At 40.2% G+C, this 27,038-nt stretch overlaps 1 protein-coding gene across 4 annotated transcripts in view; it reads right to left on the reverse strand.

Annotated features, from left to right (window-relative positions):
• GNB4 (G protein subunit beta 4) overlaps window positions 1–27,038 on the reverse strand; it is a 137,427-nt gene that overhangs the window by 21,428 nt on the left and 88,961 nt on the right. For 3 of the 4 annotated variants that reach the window (XM_063442704.1, XM_063442705.1, XM_063442703.1), the window contains 5 exons: window positions 6,725–6,832; window positions 5,971–6,009; window positions 5,742–5,848; window positions 4,930–4,993; window positions 1,309–1,471 (listed from right to left, as the gene is read on the reverse strand). In XM_063442704.1, coding sequence (XP_063298774.1) covers window positions 1,309–1,471; window positions 4,930–4,993; window positions 5,742–5,848; window positions 5,971–6,009; window positions 6,725–6,781 — 430 coding nt within the window. In that variant the 5' untranslated portion in view covers window positions 6,782–6,832. Of the gene's footprint in view, window positions 1–1,308; window positions 1,472–4,929; window positions 4,994–5,741; window positions 5,849–5,970; window positions 6,010–6,724; window positions 6,833–9,811; window positions 9,879–27,038 lie in introns of those variants that run through there. The other variant, XM_063442706.1, reaches the window with a different exon arrangement.

A 27,038-nucleotide genomic window follows, 5' to 3' on the forward strand; every position in this document is an offset into this window, starting at 1 on the left:
GATCCGGAATACGTTGGCAGGGGCAATCTTGCTGGCCAGCGCTGGTGGTAAGATTTTCGCCAGGAGGCGTTCAACAGCTTGGGCTAAGTCTGCCTCGGAGATCCCGTCCGGGATCCCTCTTATCTTCACGTTATCACGCCGCCTAGTATCTTCCTGCTCTGCCATGCGGTGTTCGAGGAGTCTCTGTTGCCGCTGGATTTCCTGGACAGTTTGTCTGAGTTCCCCGAAGTCTTGGTTAGTGGTTCGGGCTGTATGTTCCAACGTATTGAGGCGGGCCGTTATTCCCTTTAGGTCTCCCCTCAATGCAGCTATGTCGTTATGCAGATCCTTGTGGTGGTCTGCCAGTAGCCGCGTGAGGGCCGCTATTGTCACCGGAGCGGTGTCTGGGTCCAGGGTAGTCGGCTGTGTTGGCCTCCCCGTCTTGGGTGCCGGCAGATATTCCTCTCCAGAGAGGTCATCCGAAAAATCGGAGCATCCGCCATGAAGCGCCGCCATGTTGGTCCCGCTTGCCCCGCAGGCCTGTCCCCACATATCGCCAATCGTGAGTCTCGGGGAGTGCTTTTCGGTCGGCATTTTTTTGTTTTTTCGCCCCATGTCGCTTGTAGGGGGTATATTGCGTCTTTGTGGTGACTTGGGGGTCCCCAGCCTGGGTTTTCCACCGTTTTTTCCCGTTTTACACGCGGAGCTGTTAGGCCTTGCGACTGCTTGCCTCGGTGGTCAGGCTCCGCCCCCTCCTCTTCTGCCATTTAAGTCTGTTTTCTTCCCTTGCAGTAACTGGGTTGTGAGCCAGGCATGGAATTCTGAAAAATGTGTGTGTGTGTGTGTGTGTGTGTTTGTATATGTGCTCATGACCAGCTCCTGCAAGTGTAGGAGACTGCCTTGAACAGTCTGAGCAAGCTATGCATAGCAATCATGCAAATTCACTTTAGCCAACTTGTGGAAATTAAAAACATGTTTTTGATACAAGTTCGTAGAGACAAGTCTGTTTATATGGCATTACTAGAGAGGTTCCGACTCACTCATTGCAAACTGCAGTGGCCAACTCTGATGAAAAACAGGCAATCTTATGATTAACACTAAAGCATCGAGCAATTCTGCAAAGGATAATATGACGTATTAAACACGCATCATTTTACCCCCTCATTACTTGACTAGCTAGGTAAATTAGGCTCTCTCAGTTTTTCTTTTGTCATGATTAAGAAGAAGAAACACTTATAAAAAAAAAAATAAGAAAAGAAGGAAGAGAGAGAGAGAGACAACAGTAAAAATATGGTGCAGGGTTTGCTCTCCAGTATTGCATTGCCTCACCTGTGTGCCCTGGCAGTTCCCTGCTCACTCGCACGTTGCCTTCTCTTGTTTTCAAGTTGTAAATGGAGCAGATGTTGTCTAATCCTCCACATGCAACGTAATTTCCAGATGGTGCATAGGCACAAGTCATCACCCATGAGGAGCGCAGCGGAATGGCATGCATCTTTAGACAAACATTGGGACAATAATAACTGAGAAACAAAGACAACTAAACTGCCATTTACTTTGAGAAGTTTTATTGTTCCTTATAGTAGGTTTGTGTGTATGGGTGAATAGTTTGTTTATAAAATAACTACATGTTCAGTAGCAAACAAATATAGGATTAGTGCAAGTAAATAAAAAAAAAAAAAGTGAAAATCAAGTTGGTCCTCTAGTCAATGTTTCCATTTTAGTTTATGATTTTAGTCTTCAACAAATGAATTTGGAATGGACATTATTTTTTCCTGGACGATACTTAATATGTAGCGATCACCTACTCAATTTGCACCCAGTATTTAAGAATAAATGAATGCACTCCTCAGCATCCATTGATATTGCTATTAATTTGCGATAATCTAATTCCAAAAAATAAGCACAAATATATACAGGCCATCGTTTCATTTTGTACCCAGTGTTTAAGAAAAAAAATGGATGCACCCTTTTAGCATCCAAAACTAGAATTAACTTGTAATTTCAATATTGTAAAAAACTGACAAGGAAATTGCAAATCATAGAGAAGATGGATAAATAGAGGAAATGGATACAGTTCCCAGTTTGGCTGATTAGTCTTCAATTTGCAATTTACTTGTCAATTTTTAACATTGCCTGAACACACCCTTCAATAAGAATTATAGGTAGAGAAAAAAAAACCATGGGGAGATATGGGGAAAGCTTACTAAATATCAATGTAAAACTCGACTGAAGGTAACCATACAATACCTTGAAATAAATAAAGCAAAGTGAAAATGACCTGTGAAAAATGTATCACACAACCGGCAGCTGATACTTCTAGGGAATGAGGAAGCAAAAATACAGTAGAATAAGAAATGTCAAAACAAATAGACCTACAAAGCAAAGAAAAATGATTTTATAATAAACCAGGAAGTCCAAAGTGTAATGTAATGGGAATAAAAATGGGAATGAAATATGTGTAAAATTATATTTAAAAAAGCATAAACTACAGAAGGTGAAACAGTAAAATTCACAGAATAAACATAGATCTGTATATGCAGTCCAATAGAAAGTCACACAGAACAAGGCAAGGAGTTTGTAGTTTCTACAGTTTGCCACAAGTACAAAGAGTTCGCAACTTCCAATGTTTCAAATTTTGTACTGTTCAACGGACCACCGCTCGCCAGACTGAGGTCACGGCAGTGAGACCGAGTCCTAGAACGCACGCCAGTTTCAGACTGACTGCTAATTGCTCACCCCTCTGGATTGTGGACTGGCGCAGAGAGGAGGAAGCCGGTAGCAGAACTTTTAATCCCTGACAGGTTCAATTTCATGCTCAATACTTTGAGTGTTTTTAATTTATCTTAATAAATTGTAGCGGTTCATCGGAGTACATGGTGTCTCCTCTGCTTTTTATTTTGCAGATCTTAACTGTGCATTAGCTTCACTACCTCATTTATTTATGAAGTTGAATTATTTTACTGAGAGGATTATCTGTACTTCTACTGATTGCTCCTGCAGGGATCTAGAATATTAAGTATATTGCAAAAAGTAAACCTACACCAGTATAGAATAGTGTGTAAGTCAGAGTAGTTACTTATCCTAAGTTAATGTATAGCAGCTTGGTATATTCCAAACTGTATCCCCTACAACAAATATCACCAAACAAAATAGAGGGTACAGCTGATTACCTACAGAAAAAAAACACTGCATAATAGTGTAATACAGAAAAACAATCAAAGGGGAGGCATCCTAAGGTGATTTTAAAAGTCTTCATCTTGTGTGTGCACAATAAAATCTGGCGCATAATTATTGAACCTTTCGCTGTATCACATTAATAGGCTATTTTTTTCTGTAGATAATCAGTTGTACCCTCCATATTTTGTTTGGCGATACATGCTATGTATTTACTGCAAGCCATGTGATCTTGAAGAACTTGGAACCTTTTGCTACACGGTGGGACTTTCTATTGGACTACATATACAGATCTTTGTTTATTATGTGAATTTTACACATTTTATTCCCAGTATATTACACTTTATACTAACTGGCTTATTTTCAGATAATTATTTTTCTTTACTTTTAGGACTACATGACATATCTATGCATTTTTCCATTTCTTATTGTTCTTTGTGGTATTTTATTTTTCTATACTTCACCATTCCCTCTAAGTATGAGCGCCAGGTTGTGCGATCAGCTTTTCACGGGTCATTTTCCTCCTACTCTCACATTGTAATATTGGCAAGCATATTGTAATTTGCAAGCAGACAAGTAAGAAATGTGTTGGACACAACTATAGCACCTGAATGGCACTCACCTATATAGAACCAAATGTGTCTAAATGTACATATTCTTTTCAATTATCTTTTTAAAGGACCACTATAGGCATCCAGACCACTTCAGCTCAATGAAGTGGTCTGGGTGCCAGGTCCATCTAGTGTTAACCCTGCAGCTGCAAACATAGCAGTTTCAAAGAAACTGCTATGTTTCACTGAGGGTTAATCCAGCCTCTAGTGGCTGTCTTCCTGACAGCCGCTAGAGGCTCTTCCGCGATTCTCACTGTGAAAATCAGTGAAAAGACGCTGACGTCCATAGGAAAGCATTGAGAAATACTTTCCTATGGACTGTTTGAATGCGCTTGAGGCTCTTGCCGCACATGCGCATTCAAAGTTGACGTCAGAAGAGGGAGAAGAGTTCCCCAGCGCCGAGGGAGCACGGCGCTGGAGAAAGGTAACTGTTTAACCCCTTCAGCCTGACAGGAGAGGGGCCATGAGGGTGGGGGACGATGACCGAAAGACCCTATAGTGCAAGGAAAATGAGTTTGTTTTCCTGGCACTATAGTGGTCTTTTAATGTTATTGCATTTTGTGAGTTATTACTGTGCCTTTTTTTATCTATAGCATGCCAAATTGTGTCCTAGCAAAAGCTCAATCAATACTTTGTTGATAGGATGAATTCAAGGCTGGATATAATAATTTAAATAATAAACATATTACTAAAATGAGTCAGCTATTTACTAAACTGAGCTGTCAGGAGTTCACACCTGAATTTAAAAGTCTCTTAAACCTGCTAAACTATGCTATTCTAGCCTGAATTTTGAAATTACCTAGAGAATGTTTGACATTTCATGGTTTTCCAGATGTTGCTCTTTCATAGAATCATGGGAGTTGTAGTTCAACTACATCTGGAGGGCCAGAGTTTGGGGAAGCCTGGTTTAGAGCAACACTACAATATACTACTGAGACTTTTAATTGACATGAAACACATGGGGGAAGATTTATCAAAGCAAAAATAAGTGCTATTCTAGGGCAGAGTGCCAACCATGGAATGTCTCCCCCAAATTAGCACTTTGCCTTGATAAATCTCCCCATTATGTCTAACAGAAGCATGTTCATTTCCACAGTTTCACCTGGTGCTTCTAGTATTACGTACTCAAAACATTACATATCAAAATAAAATTATTTTACTTTACCTTATTTGTTGTATAACTGTCCCAAATAATTAATTTTCCATCTTGAGATGCACTGACTAATAGCCTAAAACACAAATAATAGAGTTGTTTACTCAATGAAGCTCACAACACAACCTAAATTCAATGATTGTCATCAAGTATCTGTAGGAGAAAGTATGAGACATGCTTTTTTGCATGTTAGTAAAACTTTTGTAACACAGATTACCAAAAGTACAAGCCATATCTTACAGATATCAGCTATGACTAACTACCTATGGCATTTACAGAAAACCTCTACCAACAGCACTTAACCACCACAAGTACTTTAATTATTGCTTAAAAGTTCCTGTTAAAAATCACGAATATTGTTAGTAATTCAAAGCAAATCTTTTTTCATTTAAGCCCAAAATAGCCAAACTGGAATACTTTTTAACACCAGCTATGCTTTCATTACTTTAGCTTTGAATTTTAAACTTACTTTGGCTTTAAATTTGAAATTCACTTTGAATTCCAGACAATTCTCACTTTAGTGACTAACACTGAAAGACTACCAAAGGAAATGGTTATCAACAGTGCCTACTGAAAACAATTGCCAAATAATTATCAATAGAGCCTACTGTTGCAATTATTTCAAGCATCTGATGTAGCAACTAGCAAACCATACCCTTGATAGTAGCTGAAGCTACAAAGGGAAACTGGAAAGTAGCTGAAGCTACTAAATGTAAATTGACTATACATTTTTTCAAATTAATTATAAGTTAAAGTAATTTAAATACTACATTAAAACAGTGAGTGAGGAAGGGGGCAGCAAACGAGACACCATACTTACATACCTGGAATCTGACCCCCAATGCATGGCATAGATTTTAGCTAAGTGGCCCCTCAGTGTGCGACGTGTTCGCATTTGGATTCGACCTACTGAGTCCAAGCTTGTGGTAATCTAATATGAAAAAGAAGACAGCATGCACTCACTATGTACTGAAATAAAGGCATGTTGAGAAAAGGAAAGTGTACATAAACATCACACATGACTTCCATGCAAATGGAAAAAACATTGTATACCTGAACAAGCGTTGTGTCGCTGCATGCTTTCCGGGCATCCTATGGAAGAAACAAAACAGTTACCCATTTAAAACAAAAAACATAGCATAAGTGTTTATATATTTTTTGTAAATAATTTTTATTAGCTAAAAAGCAAACATAACAGAACACAGAAAAGTCAATCAACAGCACATTTATTGAAAATCTCTTTGTAGGATAGGAATGCTTTTAAGCCCTGAAACTATTTACTGAAATAATTTGCTAAATAACAGTTGTGGTTGCTTAAAACATAATAATAAAATAATGCTCTACTACGTTTTAACAGGTATGAACTCCAGGTAGAGATCCCCAACAGACATGTTAAAGGGACATTCCATGCTTCTGCTGACACCACCTCCCGCATTCTGCTAATGTATTATGCATGGAACATTTAAAAAAAGCAAAATTAATACATAAATAAAAAACTCTTCAATGAAGACGGCCAATAAAATAGCAACAAGGACGTGGCTGAAAATTCCAGCCAATTACTGTTCTCTCATTAAACAGTGCTGAGACACAGTGATGCATGCAATATTTAACAATGTAGAATGCTAAACCTGGATAACTTATTTCATGCATATTACAGTGCGCTATAAGCAAAGTAACCACTACAGCTCATTCTTGCACTCATGGGTGGACCCATCTTGGCCATACTGATAATGCTTAAATAAGACTTTCACATTATTAGGGAGTGCTGACGTAGGTTATGCAGACAAGTAGTGAGTCCAGTTCTTACTCTGATTTGATTCCGAAGCTGTTCTGCTTCTTGCCGTAACTGCTCCAACTCACTCATTCTGAAATCTCAAACGATTCACACCTTGGCCACAAAAAAAGGAGAACGGATCTGAAAAGCAAAAAAAACAGTTCAATTTTTCATGGTATAAACCGTTCAGACATTGCAATGTTATGTACAGGTGAGGGAGAAATTACATTTATTGTAATAAGCAATTCAAGCTGTTTAATCAGTGGTTTGATTCTCCCTATAGAACAGTTTTGCATAGACAAACTAAGTCCTCCCTCACTTAATGAGAGTTGTAGCCCAAGAACATCTGAAGATACTCAGTTTGACACCATTGGTATGAAATCATTTCTTAGTTGACCTGCCTGACATCTGACCAGCATGCAGGACACACTTGAAAACAAGAGAAATCTCAATGTATTGTTCCTCGTAAAATATTTTATAAATAAATAAAGCTTCTCAGTGAATAATCAATATGAAAAGCTGGATCATAATCTGTCAAATCATGGTTTGAACATAAGGATTCGCTAAACTCAAATCCTGCAAACTAGGTTACTGATGCAGATTATACAGGATGCAGGGCCCGGCGGTCCTAGGTGGCCCGGACTGCACAGGTAATCCAATGCGTGCCCGGGCCCTTCAATGTGCATATATATATATATATATAGCGAGTACTTTGCTTCCAAGCAGGGCCCAGGACACACTGACCTTCCCCTCTGGCACTTTCGCGTGCCACAGCTGTAAAGCACTGCCGCGGGTTGACAACGCTCCGCGGCACGGAATGCATGCTGGGCTCGCTACAGAAATAGAGCACTGGCTGCACGAGGGGGAAGATTGAGTCTGTTGGGCCCCTCTATGTTGGCCCAACAAGATGAGCCACCGAGCCACCAGGGTATCCAGTGTCCCCCCTCTCTGGATACAGGTGAGAGGCAGGGAGGGAGGGAATACATAAAAACATTTTTTTAATAAAAATTCAACAGCAAAAAAAAAAAAATACCCCAGCAGCATTTGTCACACATCCACCACACACATACATCAAACAGACAAAATGCATCCCCTACACAACACACATCATCCACCACATAGACACACACAGCATCCCCTACACAAACACAGCATTCACTACACACTACACAAAAATACAATCTGAATCCACTATAAACACTGTATCCACTTTACTCATGCTACAGCCACTATACACACACACAACCAAATTCAGTACACACACACTTCATTCTTGTGGGTCGACTCAAAATGGGCCTTGTGAGTGGATTTGGGGGAGAGTCATGCGGGCTGACTCTGGGGCGGGCTATGTGGGTGGGGCTCAGACCTTGAGCTGCGTCAGGGGTTCCATAATTTCTGGTGGCAGCCCTGCTTGTGCCGACCACTGTTTGGCTAGTGAACTTGCTGGTTTTGCCAGCAGATATGGAGTATCAAGAACAGAGTCTGACTCTGTACTCACAAAGAAAACACCATCTAGCAGCTGTAAGCGTAAAAGCTAATAGGAGGTGTTTCCTCCTTGTGATGTGATTGTTCCATTAACCAGTCACAAGTTCATCACCAACATGTGATTTTTACTCAGTGACACAGATTTGCCAATCTTAGGAACTAAGAATACAAATGTTGGGATAATTCTGGATAGAATGTATACCCAAATCTTTATTCTAAAATGTCATTGTCAAGATTATATATATATAAATAAATAAAAAGAACGAAGAAGATGTTAAAATATTTTAGAATAGTGGATGCCTTAATCCAATATGAATAACCAATATGGACCACTGCAGAATGGACACACCGTTCTCGGGTAGGTAAAAAGTCTGCAAAGTGCACACATCACAGAGAGTTTATATAGTAAAGCCAGCTTCTTTAGTCAATCTCAATCCCAGTGCACTGCAGTTGTGCCATATTAACAGCAAAAGCAAGGTAAACCACATTTTGAAACCCTGCAGCGCTGTACAAAAGATTACAAAAATAAATTATAAAAATTAAAAAGCTATGTCAGCAATATTATTTATAGGAGTCCTGAAGTCTGTCCACCACCAATTTTGTTCTCATGTTCATTAACAAAATGTGTACTGGAGGTAGTGTTTTGTTCTAAATGTAGCACTCCAACAAGGTTTAAGCATTTGCTAGCTGAAAAAAAAACACAGAATTTAACAATGATAAAAAAGAAAACCTGTTTTGCGAAAGAATGGATCATAAAGTTTGATAAAAAAAAAAAAAAGCCATATACTTTTGCATGAGATCATCATGCCACTTGTGCAGGTTACAGGCAGACCCATCCACCAGAGGAATAACTTGGATCTAAAATCACACACTAGATGAGTCCTTGGTTAAACTAAAAAAGAAAACCTGTTTTGCGAAAGAATGGATCATAAAGTTTGATAAAAAAAAAAAAAGCCATATACTTTTGCATGAGATCATCATGCCACTTGTGCAGGTTACAGGCAGACCCATCCACCAGAGGAATAACTTGGATCTAAAAATCACACACTAGATGAGTCCTTGGTTAAACTCCAAAAAAAAAAAAAAATTAAAAAAATTATTCACAAAGTAAATGCTTTGGAATAATGAATATAATGTTTTTCACTTAAAAAGGAAAGAATAGTCATCAGGAATGTCCTACTAACCATTATACCACATCTTAAAAGCTATCCATACCTTGCGATAATTTTTACAGTTGGTTCAGCAAAACGTTTTCTAACTAACCATTACTTACCCTGCACATAGTGGGCACTTGGCATTATCAGGAAGGTCTCAAAAAAAAACAAAAAAACTTCATTCTTATTTGCACAGTAGAAATATTGTATCTATATGCGAATATTGCTTTAAGTAAGAAAAGTTTCCACTTTGATGAATCAACATTTAAAATGCTCGAGGCCTCCTATTTTACTTTAACCTATAGATACAAAGAGCATTATCCAAACAGAAATGAAATAAATGATGAGTGGCTGGCATCCGGAAGTACATATCTCAAAAGAGAATGTTTACCATTCCTAAAATGATATGTCAATAAAGCTACACCATGACAACACCCCTACTTAACTACAGGCTGGCTAGAAGGGTGACATTAACACATACTTAAGACTATCCCCATTAGAAGGCAAAACAGGAAATGATCTTGGGTGCAGCCTTGGTCTGAGGTCATTCAGCTATTGTTTCTCCACTAGTGCAGCACTGGAAGTGTTTGAAAGAGAGGTGCCTCCATCAGACATTAAGTACAAAAACAGGAAACCACCCGACACGCCTTTATTAAGGAAGTTAATTTTGGTTAACCCTTCACTACTGGAAATGCATGCAATGCACTACAATCTGGAGACGGCTTCCTTATGGGAGTAAAGGAGTTAAAATTATGGAACCTCCTCCTTTTAACTACGTGTAGGCAGCTGGAGGATGCACGGTTAGTACAGCTTTAGGCATTTTAAGTAGACCTTTCTTATTTGTTTTATAATGAAAATGAAACATTCAAATTCAGTGACAACATGAATGTTGTAAAATAGACATGTTAACTGTAAAGATGAATGGAGCTTTATACTAAATGCCACCCCATAAAAATTGGGCTACAGGTATGCTGGAATTAAACTCCTTGGTCCTTTTGACCATTTTCAGAGCATCACAATCAGCACGTAGCAGTCTCCACGTGGTAAGCCAGCAAGATGTCTTCAATATTTACGGTTTCTGTACCAATAGCAAAGAGGGGGGGGGAGAATGGTGTGCTTTTTAGCAGTTCATAACCCACTTAAGTAATCCAAGGTGTGAATTATATGAAATATTTCCACATTTTGCACTTATTTAGTACACTGCACAGTGCTGAACTTGCAACTATTGAATTTCAGAGTAATAAAACCATATTTTTCATTTTGTGTAGACTGTCATGACAGCACTATAGTATATGATTTTCCCATAGCCTCTGAAAATTGAAAGGGGAAGATTGGTCACAGGGGAAGATTGGTTTAGTGATTGAGTCCTTTACTATGTAAAATATATCAAAGTTTATAAAAACATAGGTCTAAATATTTTTAGATTTGCTCCTCACAATCTCAGCACTACAACTGTGATGGTTAAAAAATAAAAAATAAAATAAAAAGAAGGGAGTCGCGGGGTATATTTATTTATAAACCTGTTGAGCAACAAAACATAGAATACAACATATACAGAATATACACATAAGGGATGCTAATAATATGCTACTAAATTGCTCAATATTTTAAATTTGAAAAACTATTTTTGAATGAAAATTAAAGGGGAGGCACAGTTCATTGGAAGAGAACATACAGCGTTATGACCATATACAACCAGTGAGAAAGAGTTGTAAAGGCCAATCGATGGAACCATACGCAGTTAATATGGCATTAAAGGGTTGCTCTTAACATTTAAGTGTATTGTTTTTTGTTTTGTTTAGCATGTCCTATTGGGCATTTCTATAAAGTCAAAATGAAAGAATAAATTCACTAAAAATCCAGTGCATAATGGGACACTCCAGGCACCCAGACCACTTCTGCCCATTGGAGTGGTCTGGGTGCCAACTCCCACTACCCTTAACTCTGCAAGTGTAATTATTGCAGTTTTCATAAACTGCAATAATTACCTTGCAGGGTTAACTCCTCCTCTAGTGGCTGTCTACTAGACAGCCACTAGAGGGTACTTACTGCTTTATAGCACATGTCTCTGTGCTAGAGCGTTGCTGGACGTCCTCACGCTGTGTGAGAACCTCCAGTGTCGCTCAATTCCCCATAGGAAAGCATTGAAAAGCATTTTCAATGCTTTCCTATGGAGAGCTCTAATGCACATGCGCGGCATTGCCTCCTCAGCCGGCGGGCGGGATCAGTATCCCCCGCCGGCTGACGTGATGAAGGGGAGGAGCGGCGGCGACCCAAAACCACCGCCGAGGTCCCCTTTCCCTCCCATCATGGATTGTTTTCCTGGCACTGGAGAGTCCCTTTAAGCTCCTGTGCTGGTTTCTACAACCCCATCGGAATCACTGCATCCCTCATGAAGTTCAATTAAATGCTTTTCATAAGAAGAAGCATTTAATTGGACTGTTTCACTGACTCAGAGTGTATGTGAGTGCTTTCAGCAGGTGAAGGAGTTAGAGGGTGAACAGTTAGTGGCCCCAGACTGTAATATAAGTTACATGTAGCACTCTAAGGGAGTGCTGCACATGGTCTTTTAAAATAGAGAGGCTGAGCAATTGTCCTCAGCCTTCCCCAAACTAAAAACAAGAAGCCCCAAGTATTTTTTGATACCGGAAGGTATCCTTTGTCAAAGGAGGCTCTGTCAGGCTGCTAGATATGCAGTGCTCAGCAACAGTTATTTTAAGTTTGTCCCCAGTAACAGGGAGACTTCGAGGGTCTGAATAGACCATGATGACTTGTCCTCCGTCCAGTGATTTGTGCTGGGCTTTGCCAGCTGCCCAGCACCGATCACAGTTCTTGGAGCTGCAGCATGAGAGAGAGATCTCCCTCTGATGCTGCAATCATACAGTACAGAGTGCTCATAAAATCACTCTGAGGTTGTGATGCCGGAGCCAGAATATGACGTCACTCCGGCTCCGGCATCACTAAGAGGCGCGCGAGGGAGCTGAGCAGGGATATCACAGCTCCCTCGCCGCCCGCACAACAACAGCCGCTCATTACAAGCCCAGCGGTCCGGGGAGGGGGGAGGGAGGCGCAGGAAGCGGTTTCTTACCTTTCTTGCAGCTCCTCCAGCTCCCCAGTGCAAATCGAGAGTCCCGCGGCCGCAGAGCGCTGCCACGGGTTACCATGGCAACACTCCGCGTGGCACTAAGGGTCGCAAGATTTACACTGGGGAGCTGGAGGAGCAAAGATGGGGTGTTTACAGTAGTGGGACATAACATGGTCTGTGAATGTCCACAAAATAAAACATTTGAAAACAACACAAAGTATTAAAGGGACACTATGGTCACCTAAACAACTTTAGCTTAATGAAGCAGTTTTAGTGTATAGATCATGCTTCTCAGGTTTCACTGCCATTTAAGAGTTAAATCACTTTGTTTCTGTTTATGCAGCCCTTGTCACACCTCCCCTGGGCTTTGATTGACACGGCCTGCATAAAAACAAAAACTGGTTTCACTTTCAATCAGATACAATTGTTTAAGGTAAATTACATCTATTTCTCTGTAAATTGAACTGTAATAGTCTAGCAGGCTACTACCATAGAAGGGGATAAGAACATCTAAATTAAACAGAACTTGCAATAAAGAAAGGATAAACTTTAGAGGACTTTTTACAGGAAGTGTTTAGGAAGACTGTGCAAGTCACACGCAGGAAGGTGTGACTAGGGTTCATAAACAAAGTGATTTAACTCCAAAATGGCAGAGAATTGAACAGTGAGACTGTATGGACAGGATCTATATTCCAAAACTGCTTCATTAAGCTAAAGTTGTTTTGGTGACTATAAGGTCCCTTTAACCCCTTAAGGACCAAACTTCTGGAATAAAAGGGAATTAAGACATGTCACACATGTCATGTGTCCTTAAGGGGTTAAACATTTAGACCTAGGTTCTTGATAAAATAGTTCAATGGAAACTGTAAAAATGCTCTTGGTTGCATATTCTACGGATGCACTATCCACAAATATATAGAATTTTGTGTAGCCGTTTTGGATTTTATGACTACTATAGACTATATACTCTGCATGCCAAATGTTGCAAAGTGTCAATTCACTTCTTGCAATATTTGTCTGATAACTTGCATATTGAGCGTTTTAACAACCAAGAAAAAATAATGAATCTAGTTTGGGTTTGTTTTCTTTAGTTGCACTTGTGTAGAAATTATAATATGTAAAACAGATTTAAAAAATGAAATAAATCACAACTCAAAATAGCCTTGGACCTTGAGAGGTTAACCAACACACGGCACCTAAAGTGTGAGTGTATTGGATGTCCTTTTTTAGAGCGTTTAGTCAACATCCCTTCACCTGAGGTATACTTCCACATGAAACTACATTTATGGCCAGCATATAATATTGTAAAACCATTGTAAAGAAATACAATTTTAAACCCTTAACGCTGCCGGACGTTCTCATGAAACATACTGGGCTTTAATGCTGCAGGGTGTTCGAATGCTCAACGGATCCCCGGCCCCTTCACCCAGCTTCCCGTCCACGGTGATCCAGTATATTGAACTTCAATGATGCACAGTGTGCAGCACTGACCAAGGAAGCACCTCTAGCGGCTGTCTGAGTGACTGCCATTGGAGTAATGTAAACACTGCCTGTTATCTGAAAAGGCAGTGTTTACATGAAAATGCCTACCGCGACATACTATACCAGTGGTAGGCAACCTTTTAGCAGCACTGTGCCGAAAAAGGATCGAGATGTCCCGTAGCGTGCCGGTCTTCTTTTTTTAAATTGAGGTGTGTATGTTGCCGTATTCTGCTTGTGTTATTACACTGCAGTTGCTTTGTATCATTGAATGTGTGTGTATATGAGCTATTATATATATGGTTGTGTGCATGTATGTGGATTGTTAGTGGTGAGTTTGTGTGGATTGTGTGTATGTTTGTGTGTGGGCTCTTAGTATTATTTGTATGAGGGGATGGTTATTCTGCATTTCTGTGTATATCTAGCAATGTGGGTGGCTTCCCTCGGTTCAAGTGGGGACCAGGCTGGCCAGGTACCGGTCAAGGACAGGAGCCGCAACAGTCGCTGCCCTACTCCAGTGTAGACTCCAATTCAGAAGTGCTGGGAGCATGTGATCTGAAATCACTTCCTCTACATGCTGCAATGCATAAATTAAGGATTGTCCTTCACCACCTTTTCGTATTAGATATCTGAAGTTTCACTGGGACTCATGATAGGCTAGAGCCTGTTTGGTGCTGGCAGACTTGAGCGCCGTGCAAAGACACCTCGAGTGGCGTGCATGACACACGTGTGATATGTTGCTGACCCCTGTAGTATACTCACCAGAACAACTACAATAAGCTGTAATTGTTCTGGTGAGTATAGTATGTGTTTAACCGTGTAACTTTTCAAAAGACCATAAAACCTGTACATGAGAGTAATACTGTAATCGGGCGACTTTGCTGATTAAGTTATTAAAAGTTATTATAAGTGTTTCAAAACATTAAAAAGTATCAAGACAATGATATCATCATTAGTAAAAGTGCAGTTTGAGTGTGAAAAATGCAAAAAATAAATAAATAAGGAAAATAACTGGCTCAGGTTTGTGAAGTGGATACTTAAAAAAAAAACAAAAAATAAATAAAATTTGTAAAGGTTGTACTGCACACTAAAAAAGACTGAACATACCCCTTTTTGCATACCCTGGGTTGTCTACTTTTGCAAATGATATGCCATGATGTGGGGAATTCTCTTTCCTGGGCTGCCATAAAGGTGTCAAAGGCAGCATAACCAATCTGGCAAATTTCAATGTGTAAAAATTTAAATGGGCGAGCCTTATATTTTACCCTGTAACTTTCAAAAAAACACTAGAAAACCTGTACATGTGAGGTACGGTTATATTTGTGTGCAACGATGTCTCACGAGTACTTTGGAGCAGTAAAACCAATAATGCTGATGATAACAGCAGTAAGAGGGGCAGTTTTGTGTGATAAATGCCAAAAACAAATATGAGTGCTAAGTTTGGACAGTGTTTGTAACGAACTGGCTACTGAAAAAAGACTGGACATGCCCCAGTTTGAATACCTTGGTTTGTCTCCTGTTGCAAATGGTATGCCACGATGGAGTTCATTTTCATTCCTGGGTTGCCATACGGTCTTAAAAACAACATAAGTCCAGCAAACTAATCTGGCAAATTTCAGTGTGTATAAACTGAAAAAGTGAAAGCCCTGTAATTTTCCAAAACCCCATAAAACCCATAATTGCAAAGGGGGTGGAGGTGAATGGGGGGTACTGTTGTACTCATGAGATACTGCTGAACACGTGTATTTTATTGCAGTAAAAGCTAACATTATTATGCCATTCACAGTTAAAATGCCATGCAGAATAAAATAACAATTTCTTAAATTCACTTTTTTTTTTAGATTGTATTCATATTAAATGTTTTATATATAAATATATGTCATGAGAAATAAAAGCTCTGTTTCTGTTGAACAAAACTATATATAATAAGTGTGGGAGCACTTAATATGAAAGGGGTAAATTATGGTTGAAGAGATATATAGCGCAAATTCCAGGTTTTCTTTTGATTATTACTTGCCTTTGTCCTTAAAGGGTTTAGTTCCATATATTTGGTAACATACAAAGCTGAAGCATCAACGGTGGGGAGAGACTCCTATCCTAATTCACTGTAGTATGGAAGACCCCAGTGATTCCTTGATGTTTATACCTGCCAGGTATCAAACTCACTATGTACTACTGAACTGTATTTCTTAGCAGACATGTCATACAATTAGTATTCACAAAAGTATATATATGTAGAAAGTACATCTCCAAGGATATGTAACTAAGAGCATTTTGACACTTCATTTAGTTATTTTGTCACAAACCTATGTCAAAGTATCTAATTCATTGATTTTTTGTCTTACTTTGGGGAAATTCACAGACCACGTGTATCCCACTACTGTAAACATCCCATATTTGTATTATGTTACTGTTCTCCATAACAATGATCATCAAAACAGTTAAATGAAAAGTGTCAAAATGCTCTTGGTTACATTTAGCCTGGGAGATTTACAATGATCATGTATATATAGACACACTAAAATACAATATAATATAAATACATAAACAAACAAACACCTAAAGGCTAATGATACAGAATAGCAAAGAACAGGAAAGCTGTAACACAGGAAATCTCCAAGTAATGCAGCTATCCAAAAGCATATCTTGCACAGTCTTCCAACAATATGCGTTGGCTCCCACTACCACTTATTAAAATAGACTATAAAGAGAACACAGAAAGGAAATAGTGCCTGGAGTTTGTTATTCTAGGCCTCCCTGTGGTTGCATAAGAAAGTGCTACTAAAAAAATATTTATTACGCTTCAACATATTCTGCAGCAGTATACAATAGGTTAATAAAAAGTCACATATTTTACCAGCATTTCTCAACAAGTGTTATTATTAAGAACAAAAACTGGTGTTCCGCCGTGATTTGACCATCAGGTGACCCAAGCACTTGCAGCTACCCAATGAGTACTGCTTAACAGGGGCGTTGCAGCCCTTTAAGAGTGCGACAGGGCCCTTGTAGTATTTGATGCTGGGAGGAAGTGACCGACTGTCACTTCCTCCTAGACACAGTGAGCGCCGGCTGGATGGAGAGAGGCTGAGCTACTGCAAACTCCACACACCAGCAGCTAGCAAGCAAGCCACCCTCCTGCAATTGAAAAAGGTAAGCTAACAGGAGGGTGACTGCAACTATAAAAACATTAGGACATGTGTGTTTAATAGTAACCATAGCATGTAGAGTGGAATGCGCTGTGGGTGATGTGCTGCAGAGCAGGAAGAAAATCAGCCAGTCGATTCTTCAGTGAAATTGCAATTTCTTATTCTCAAGTTATTATAACAAACAACTACTCATTAAAGGAACACTATAGTCACCAAAACAACTTTGGCTTGCTTTGGCTTGGTGTATGTATTGCATGCCTCTGCAATCTCACTGCTCAATTCTCTTCAATCTAGGAGTTAAATCACTTTGTTTGTAAAGCTCTTGTCATGCCTCCCTGCATGTGACTTGCAGAGTCTTCCTAAACACTTTCTGTAAAGAGATAGCTAAGGTTTAAACTTCCTTTATTGAACATTCTGTTTAATTTAGAATGTATTATCTCCTGCTCTGTAATAGTCTGCTAGACCCTGCAGGAGCCTCATGTATGTAATTAAAGTGTATTTTACAGAGCAGGATATAAAACAAGTTAACATCTGATTGAAAATGAAACCATTGTGTTTTCATGCAGTCTATGTGAGTCATAGACAGGGAAGGTGTGGCTAGCGCTGCATTATCAGAAACTAAAGTGATTTAACTCCTAAATTGAAGAGGAGTGTGATCTATACACTAAAACATCTTAATTAAGCTGAAGTTGTTTTGGTGACTATAGTGTCTTTTTAAATGTATATTAATTTTGTTTTTTTTCCTCACAGTATGACACTGAAGTAATCCTCAACCCTTTGAAAGCTTTGTGTGCACTGAGGTAACCATAGCAAGGCTCTAAGTCCAGCACTCCAAAACACAGATCGTGTAAATGAGACCCCCCCCCCCACCCCCATCTTTCTGCCCATTAACAAAATCACCAGTATAATCCACATGACATAACATTTAAGTAAACCTGTCAGGGACTAACCTCACCCTACGGTCCCGCCCTGCTATGAACTTCCGGAGACAGGTGTTACGCTTTTGGTCTACCGTGCTCCTCTCTCTTGCCCTGCTTGGCAAATATTGAAGCAGGGTTAACCCCCTCTGTTCCTGTACGTCCAGCTGTCTGATCTCAATTATGTGTCTGTTAGTCCACCCATTGTACAGCGCTACGGAATGTGTTGGCGCTATATAAATAAAATAATAATAATAATAATGTGAACCGACTGACTTAATTGCCAGCATGCTTGCGTCTGACATCCCTCTGTTCCTATACCATACCTCCTAAGTGTCCCCATTTAAGCGGGAAAGTCCCTATTTTGGGCCCAAATCTCCCCGCCTCTCTTCTTTATCCTAATGTCCCTCTCTTGTAGGAGCTCTATATTGTTGGTGTGTCTGAGTGTATAACAGAGCTCCCCAGCAATATTTTGCATAGGTCTTTAAACTACAATAAATTTCATTGTTCTTGTTCTCAATTATATTTTTGTTGCAGAAATTGTCATCAAGTCATCTAACATTTTTCAGAACACCCTAAAATCAAAGTATCCTTTGTCCATCTGAAATTTTGATAGGTATGCTATATACTGAGCTAGCTCTAGCAGTGCCAGCTAGGGAGTTACTATAGCAACCACAGAGCATGCTTGGAAGCATACAAGGATTACCTGTAGGAGGTCTGGTCTACTCTTCTTTATCAATCAATTCATTGGCATAGAAAAACTGATTGACAGGTGGGAGAAATACATTTTTAAATAGCTTTTTATTGCAATCTGTAACATTTTCTAGCAAACCTGCTAGAACAATGTAGACATTTTAAGAAATATTTTATGGACACAGGGACAGGTACCCTTTGCAAAGCTTTCCTTCACATGGGTATCGGTTGAACATTTTTAAACAGATACATGCAAAGTAAGTTTTTATGTAACAAAGCTATTTGAAATTAAAGGAGCTCTAAAGGCACCCAGACCACTTCACCTCAATGAAAAGGTCTGGGTGCCGAGACCCTGTAGTTTTATGCCATTGCAGGGTTAACACACCACTAGTGGCTGTCTTTGTGACAGCACCAAAGAGATCCTTCCGCTTTGAGAGCGGAGTCAAACTCTGTTCTCAAACAAACGCTGCTCCTAGAGAATTCAATAAGATAATTTAATATAAATAATGAAACCACATAAATATATAGATCCACAAATGTGGTCATGTCATAATTAAATCCGTGTAGAGCATAAAGGGGACACTAAGCATCTTAATCACTATAAGCTCAGCCTAACGGTAATGGTACGGCGGGGAGGGAGAGGTTGGATGCGTAACTAGGTTAAATTATAAGAGTGTGAAATTGTATTGAAATATGCACTTTCTACAAATTGAAAAAATTACACTCTTCACACAAAGCTTTACAGTGCATCTTTAATTCTACATTATCAATACCAATTTTATCCAACCTGGATGGCAATATTGGGGTGACAAGAAAAATTAAAGGAATAGTCAGCTTGTTAAAGTGACTCTCCAGGCACCAAAACAACTTTTAGGTAAAAGTGCTTCCAGAGGCCTCCTGGCAGTATAACGACTTTAGTTAGATTAAAATTATTTGGTGCCTAGAGTGTCCCTTTAAGTCCGTTATTTTAAAATGCTGAATTTATTTTGCATATTCTTGTCAGTTGATTAACTAAAATATACAACAAACTTTTAATTACTTTTTTCTGCACCATTTGTGGACAAAGAACGGTTGCTCTTATTTAAATATAAGAAATAAAATAATTAGCATTCTATGTATCTGAAAGAAACAAATTATCTGTTATGCAACCTCCTACCTTTAACTTCAAATTAAAATGTAAAAAAAATGCAGTTATTTTTATGTTATTTTATTTGCTTTTCAAAAACCTTATTCTCTATAAAATAAACAAAAATGAATAAATTATCTTACTACCTATTCTCTCTCTCTCTCACACACACACACACACACACTGAAGTGGTCCACTGGCATGTAGAATGCAGCTTGTACCTCCCCATAACACCTTATGTATACTTGTTTGGTAAAAGAGTTTTTTTTTTTGTTGTTGTTGTTGGTTTATTGGTTTTTAAATGGGACACTGGGACCCTCACTCCTTTTTGGAAGTTGGAGATAGCCACATGCAAATTGAATGGTGGATGTTATCAATGATATACAACTAGGCACGATGCACACATTTGCACTATTTCATCTAACAGAGAGTAACACACAGAAAGCACCCTTCCCCACACAATCCAGTAGGGTATGTCAGGCTAAACAAAAACAGAAGTAGCAGGAAAAGTGCACATTAGGCAATACTGGGTGTGTAAGTCGTAGTAGAAGAAAAATAAATCTTAGTCTAACACATTCTTGCAAAAGTCCACTGCTGGCTACGGAAGTGACGAAGATAGAAACATATGATCAAAAAACACTTTCAAATCTGTTAGGATGCTTCTCTTAAAGGGAAACTCCAGTGCCAGGAAAACAATCCGTTTTCCTGGCACTGCAGGTCCCCTCTCCCTCCCACCCCCTAACCCCGGCTGCTGAAGGGGTGAAAACCCCTTCAGTAACTTACCAGAGGCTTTTCAATGCTTTCCTATGGGGATTTGAGCGACGTTGGAGGTCCTCACACAGCATGAGGACATCCAGCGACGCTCTAGCACAGGTTTTCTGTGCTATGGACACGGAAGTGCCCTCTAGTGGCTGTCTAGTAGACAGCCACTAGAGGTGGAGTTAGCCCTGCAAGGTAAATATTGTAGTTTATAAAAAACTGCAATAATTACACTTGCAGGGTTAAAGGACCACTATAGTGCCAGGAAAACATACTAGTTTTCCTGGCACTATAGTGCCCTGAGGGTGCCCCTGTTCTATCAAAAAACCCTACCCCGTGAAAATTCCCTACCCTCGTCACTTCCGGTGACGCAGCCGCACCGGAAGTGACCCTCATCCAATGGAGGAGGAGGGTGTGCGCCGCCGCGCAGGCGCACAACAACTAGGCTAGGTAGGGATTTTTCACGGGGTAGGGGAAATTAACGCCACAGTGCGCACGCGCGGCAAAGTACTCCCGTCGGAGGTACAGCGCGCGTGCGCACTAGTGGCAAGGGAGAGAGGCTTTAATCCGACGATCAGAGTTCGCGCATGCGCAGTATAGGGGTAGGGAAATTTGATGGCTATTAGCCCTGTGAGATCTCCCTACCCCTATACTGCGCATGCGCGGACTCATCATCAGATTAAAGCCTCTCCCTGCTCCCAACACTCTCAGCCATCCAAGATTGAGGGTGAATTATGGTGGGACGGTGGGTGTTTATGTGCATTATATTGGGGGGGGTCTGTGCAGAATTGGGGGGTCTGTGCAGAATTGGGGGTCTGCACAGACCCCCCCCCCCCCCCAATATAATGCACATAAACACCCACCGTCCCACCATAATTCACCCTCAATCTTGGATGGCTGAGAGTGTTGGGAGCAGGGAGAGGCTTTAATCTGATGAGGAGTCCGCGCATGCGCAGTATAGGGGTAGGGAGATCTCACAGGGCTAATAGCCATCAAATTTCCCTACCCCTATACTGCGCATGCGCGGTTTGTGAAGCGCTCCCTTGCAACTCGTGCGCACGCGCGCTGTACCTCCGACGGGAGTACTTTGCTGCGCGTGCGCACTGTTGCGTTCATTTCCCCTACCCCGTGAAAAATCCCTACCTAGTTGGTGTGCGCTTGCGCGGCGGCGCACACCCTCCTCCTCCATTGGATGAGGGTCACTTCCGGTGCGGCTGCGTCACCGGAAGTGACGAGGGTAGGGAATTTTCACGGGGTAGGGTTTTTTGATAGAACACCCCCACCCTCAGGGACCCCCTCCCGCCGGGCTGGATGGAGAGGAAGGGGTTAAACTTAACCTCTTTGGCTGAATGCGCATGGGTGGCAAGAGCCGCGCGCGCATTCAGCCAGTCTCATAGGAAAGCATTTATAATGCTTTCCTATGGACACTGGCGTCTTCTCACTGTGAAAATCACAGTGAGAAGCACGCAAGCACCTCTAGCGGCTGTCAATGAGACAGCCACTAGAGGCTGGATTAACCCAAATATAAACATAGCAGTTTCTCTGAAACTGCTATGTTTATAGAAAAAAAGGGTTAACCCTAGCTGGACCAGGCACCCAGACCACTTCATTAAGCTGAATTGGTCTGAGTGCCTATAGTGGTCCTTTAAGAGTAGTGAGAGTTGGCACCCAGACCACTCCAATGGGCAGAAGTGGTCTGGGTGCCTGGAGTGTCCCTTTAATAATGTGCTTAGAAGCAAGTCTGGTGAGAGGATATACAGATATTATAATGCTACAAATAATGCAAGGAAATGGATAAGAGTGAGATCAATTCTGCAATAATAATGAGCAGAAGCTTTATGAAAAATTAAATTATTAATAGGGACACTTCATGTGCCATAACAACTACAGATTGCTGTAGTAGTTATGGTGCCAGTAGTGTCCTGGCCCTACTCAATCGTAAGCCATTGAAATTAGATTTAATGTCAAAATTTACAGACTTTCAGCTCTTTGCAATGAACAAAGCAAACAAAAGCAATTGAAATAGTTCAAACAACAGCTGCTTCAAGTGGTTTCCCCAAACTGAAAATGCAACTTATAATTACTTTTCCAGTCACAAAATTATTCAACCCACTGAATAGAATCCCTCACAACAGTGCAAATATGCAAAAGATGTGCTTTTTCAAGCACACCTGATGTAACTAATCAAGGGCTTCATTAGGTGCACCAAAGGTGCTTGAGCTGGAACACTTGAAATAAGTGAACTGGCTAGGTGTTTGTTGACTGTCACGTTTGACTGCATGTTAGAAAGTAAAGAGCTAGGTCCACAAAGTTAAGAGAAAAGATCAGCCTTTCGCAAAGCAGGAACAGCATTCGCTCCTCCCCAGTGGACGTCCGCTGACGGGAGGACCTAATGAGCATGCGTAGCAATTGCCGCGCTCGCATTAGGACTTTCCCCATTGGAAAGCATTGTATAATGCTTTCCTATAGGGGTTTGGGTGACACTGGATCTCCTCATGCATAGCATGAGGACGTCCAGCGTCAGTTAGGCAATCGAAAATTGCCTAAACGACCCAGAAGTCCCTCTAGCGGCTATCTAGACAGCCACTAGAGGTGGAGTTAACTCTGGCAGGTAACTATTGCAGTTTACTACGGGTGGGAGAAGCAAAGGCAGAGGGATGAGCGGCAGTGGACCATAGACCATAAGTTTTCCTGGCACTACAGTTTCCCTTTAAGTGACCTGGGACACTGCACCCAGACCATTTCAATGAGCTGAAGCGTTCTGGGTGCCTATAGTGTCCTTTAAGCTAAAGTTGTTTTGGTGACCAGGAAATTTTTCTTTTTTTCCCCCCTTCCCTAAACAAAAACATCACACTTTTTGTAAACAAAACATCACACTCAGACCTCGGTTGAATATTTTTGGATAAGCTTTTCAAATTATTTAATATTTTTGGAAAAATTGTTTCATTCATTCATTCAACAACATACCATAAAAAGAACCAGGGAATCTACCCACTGTAGGTGGGTTGACCACCATGAGAAAAGAGGAAAAAAAAAAAAAGGATCATTAATTACATGACAGTGATCACATGCAGGATTCCTTTATATTCTGCATGAATCTCTAGCATGTTACACCTTTAAATTCACCAGATTGTATGGAATGATGAGGAGTGAAGGGGTAGGCAAAAATCTCCTCATAGTTTTATAGTCACCCAGCGGCAGACAGTTGGAACTATATACAATAAATAGTAAGTGAAGACGAGGAGAAGGATAATATTAGTAAGGAGACCAGGAGAAAAGGAAAAAATGAGAAAGATTAGTCAGGAAGAAAAGGTGTGCAAGAGAATTGACAAGATGGGAAACAGAACAGGGGGAGGGATATATTGAGTATGCTGCTGTGAGGCAGTTAACGAAGTCTGTGATTTTAAAACAATTGTTTTCAAACCTTTAAGACATCACATTGGGAATAACTAAATAAATATGTTTGACAGTCTCAACCATTCCTATGGGAAAGCATTGTGATTGGCTCAGACCACTACTTCTGATGATGTCAACAGACAGCAGGCAGTTCCTGATCCAGACAGGGGCAGAGCCAGCAGCTGCAAACTTGAATATAAATAAGATTTTACTATATTTAGGGAGGCAAAAGGGGGCCTAGATGATGGTTTTAGCACTATAGGGTCAGGATGACATGTTTGTATTCCTGACCCTATAGTATTACTTTAAAACATTTTAAAAGTTTATGCAAAAAAATAAATAAATCCAAAGCACCAGAAGCTTAAACCAAAGATCATTTAGCACATCTTATAAATTAAAGGAACACCATAGCTAATACTATTACTGGCATTTATAATGTTCCAACATATTTTGCAGTTTTGTACAATTGTTTACAATAGACAGTACAGTATACATAATCCAATATAAAAGGAATAATAATCTGAGATCTAGATTTATATTTGAGAGCATGCGCGCAACCAATGCTTCTTATAGTAAAGTACTGATTCCAATGCTTTCCTATAAGCGGCAACATCACGACTGCGTTTTACTGCAAAAAGGCAATGTTTTTACGAAGAGTTAAAACTGCAGGACAACTGGGTGACTTTAATGGTCCTTCAATAATGAACTCCTTGTTCGTACATTCAACTATCCAATGCTATATCACTAAATAACCCTAAACATCATATTAAGAGACAACCAAGGTGACACTTAGAAAACAGTACCCCAATTGTGTGTTGACATAAGAAAAGGGTCTGTCGGAACTCCTAAGAGCATTTATAGGTAGATCCACCATGTTTTCAGGGACCCATAAACATTTATGAAAATGTATTAAAAGTGTTGCCTGCAGTACGTATAATGCATATTCTGCAGGATTGTTCATGGCCTAATTAGTTAATTTTATACACCTTTTCAAGTGCTGCCCATTAATATGTACATGTAATATGTGTCCCTGAAAACATGGTTGATCTTGTAATCCTACTTATACTGACACTATAGGCACACAGACGACTTCATCTCAGTGAAGTGGTCTGGGTGCAGTGTCCCTGTGTAATTAACCCTGGAATGTAAAACACTGCAGTTTCTCAGAAACTACAATAATTACATTGCAGTACTAACTCCACCTCTAGTGACTGTTGTAGACAGCCACTAGAGGTGCTTCCGGCTGCTTCACATTGTTTACCTCCATAAAATGATGTTGGACATAAGGACAGTGAGGACAATGTGACCCCGTTCAGCCCCTGAGGTGACTGGCTGCCTAAAATTGGAGGCAGGCAGCTTATGGTACTCCAACCCCAGCATTACTAAACAGCGCTCTAGGAAAAAGAGCTGGATGACGACAGCAGCACCGCTGGACCCTAGGCAAAGCTGATCCACTCCAGCTCTCCCAAAGGTAGGGTAAAAAGTAATAATTTGTGAGTGAGTGCAAGTACTGCAGTAGCAGTGTGCGTGTGTTTTAAATCTGTAAGTGTGTGTATCCAATTAGTGTGCGTGTATGTTTAGGTCACCTGCCCCTGTCCAATCACATGGAAAGGGTGTTTTTACTAACATTTTATTTTTTCCATGCTGTGGTGGTGACGCCGCCGCTGGCTCCACCTGCATGGCTGAGATCATCAATCTTGACTATTTCAGCCAATCCAATGTTTCCCCATAGGAAAGCATTGGGAGACTATTGCACATGCACGACAAAACGCCATGCTGCCCCAATCAACTTCTCAGAGAATCACTTGAATCATTGAATCCCTAAGGGTAGCATGTCACTAAAGGTGTTACCAGGCAGTAATGTAAACTCTGCCTTTTGTCTGAAAAGTCAGTGTTTACATTGAAAAGCATGTAGGGACAGGATATAGACTTCAGAACAACTTTATTAAGCTGTAGTGGTTCTGGTGACCATAGTGTCCCTTTAAGAATTGTATTTTCAGCCTTGAAAAATCTGGCACCGAATTTATTTTAGCTGGCTCCTAGATTCCAAACAAATTTGTCAAGCCCTCGTGTTAGGGATGTAGTCGAACACTGTAGTGCTCCTTTAAATATATATTGCTTTTGTTTAAAACATCTCACTTTTCTAAACCATCTAATAAGGCTATATACCTATCAAAAAGGTAAGAGGTCAAAATGTATTTTCTGTGGCTGTAGTTGTAAGCTCCTTTAACATGTCATGCACACAATATCAAAATGTAAATTTTACGATGGTAACCGCTGACTATATACTGCACACTTCAATTGAAAGAGGTTAGGTGATCTTTGCTTTTGTTTTAAAAACAAGACTGCTTATACAGTATTTATTGGGATTCATTATTGAAAACAGGTTGATAGCCATCTTACTATTTTGAGACCCTTATAAAAAAAATGTCCTGGTGTGTAGTGTGGACAGGGAGGTGAGGACACTGGATTGCCACCTATGCAGCAGTTATAGGCTCCAAGGCTAGTGTGATCAATCCTCATTCTGCATAAGGTTGTTGCAGATGATTGGGTTACTCAAGGCAGTTACTCATAAGAGGAGGCAGGAAGGGGATCGAATTTGTTATGAGAAGGTCCTGGTGTCCTCTGTACTGTATTATGTTCCCCTCTGTACTGTAAATGGGAAAAAAAATTGGCTCTGCTTCAAAAGGTTTCTTTACTACAACAAACACCTTTGCTTCACTTTGTGTTAAACCTAGAGGGACACCTTCTTCTGCGCGTGAATGGTTCTATGTACTTCTAGATGGTCAGGAGACCAGGGCTCTATCAGAACCTCATCCCCCCCCCCACAAGTAATTTGTGCACTTGCATAATCTCTGTGTTGTTGTTTCGGAATAATACAAATTATTTGTAATAACCGCTATTTATGAAAGATTCTACAGACATTTCAAGGGATCTTCCATAAATTACCTTTTTCAACACTGGTGAAAAACTGCTAGAAGCATGTTCATGTGCACTTTTGCAGCTATTTAAACATTCTTGTCGGATGCATCTATAGCTGACTTTTAGTTATGAAAAAAAACTCACAAGTGACAGTTCTTTAAACAAAAAAATAAATAAAGATATGA

The sequence above is a fragment of the Pelobates fuscus genome, chromosome 2 (genome assembly GCF_036172605.1).
Source record: "Pelobates fuscus isolate aPelFus1 chromosome 2, aPelFus1.pri, whole genome shotgun sequence".
NCBI lineage: Eukaryota > Metazoa > Chordata > Amphibia > Anura > Pelobatidae > Pelobates > Pelobates fuscus.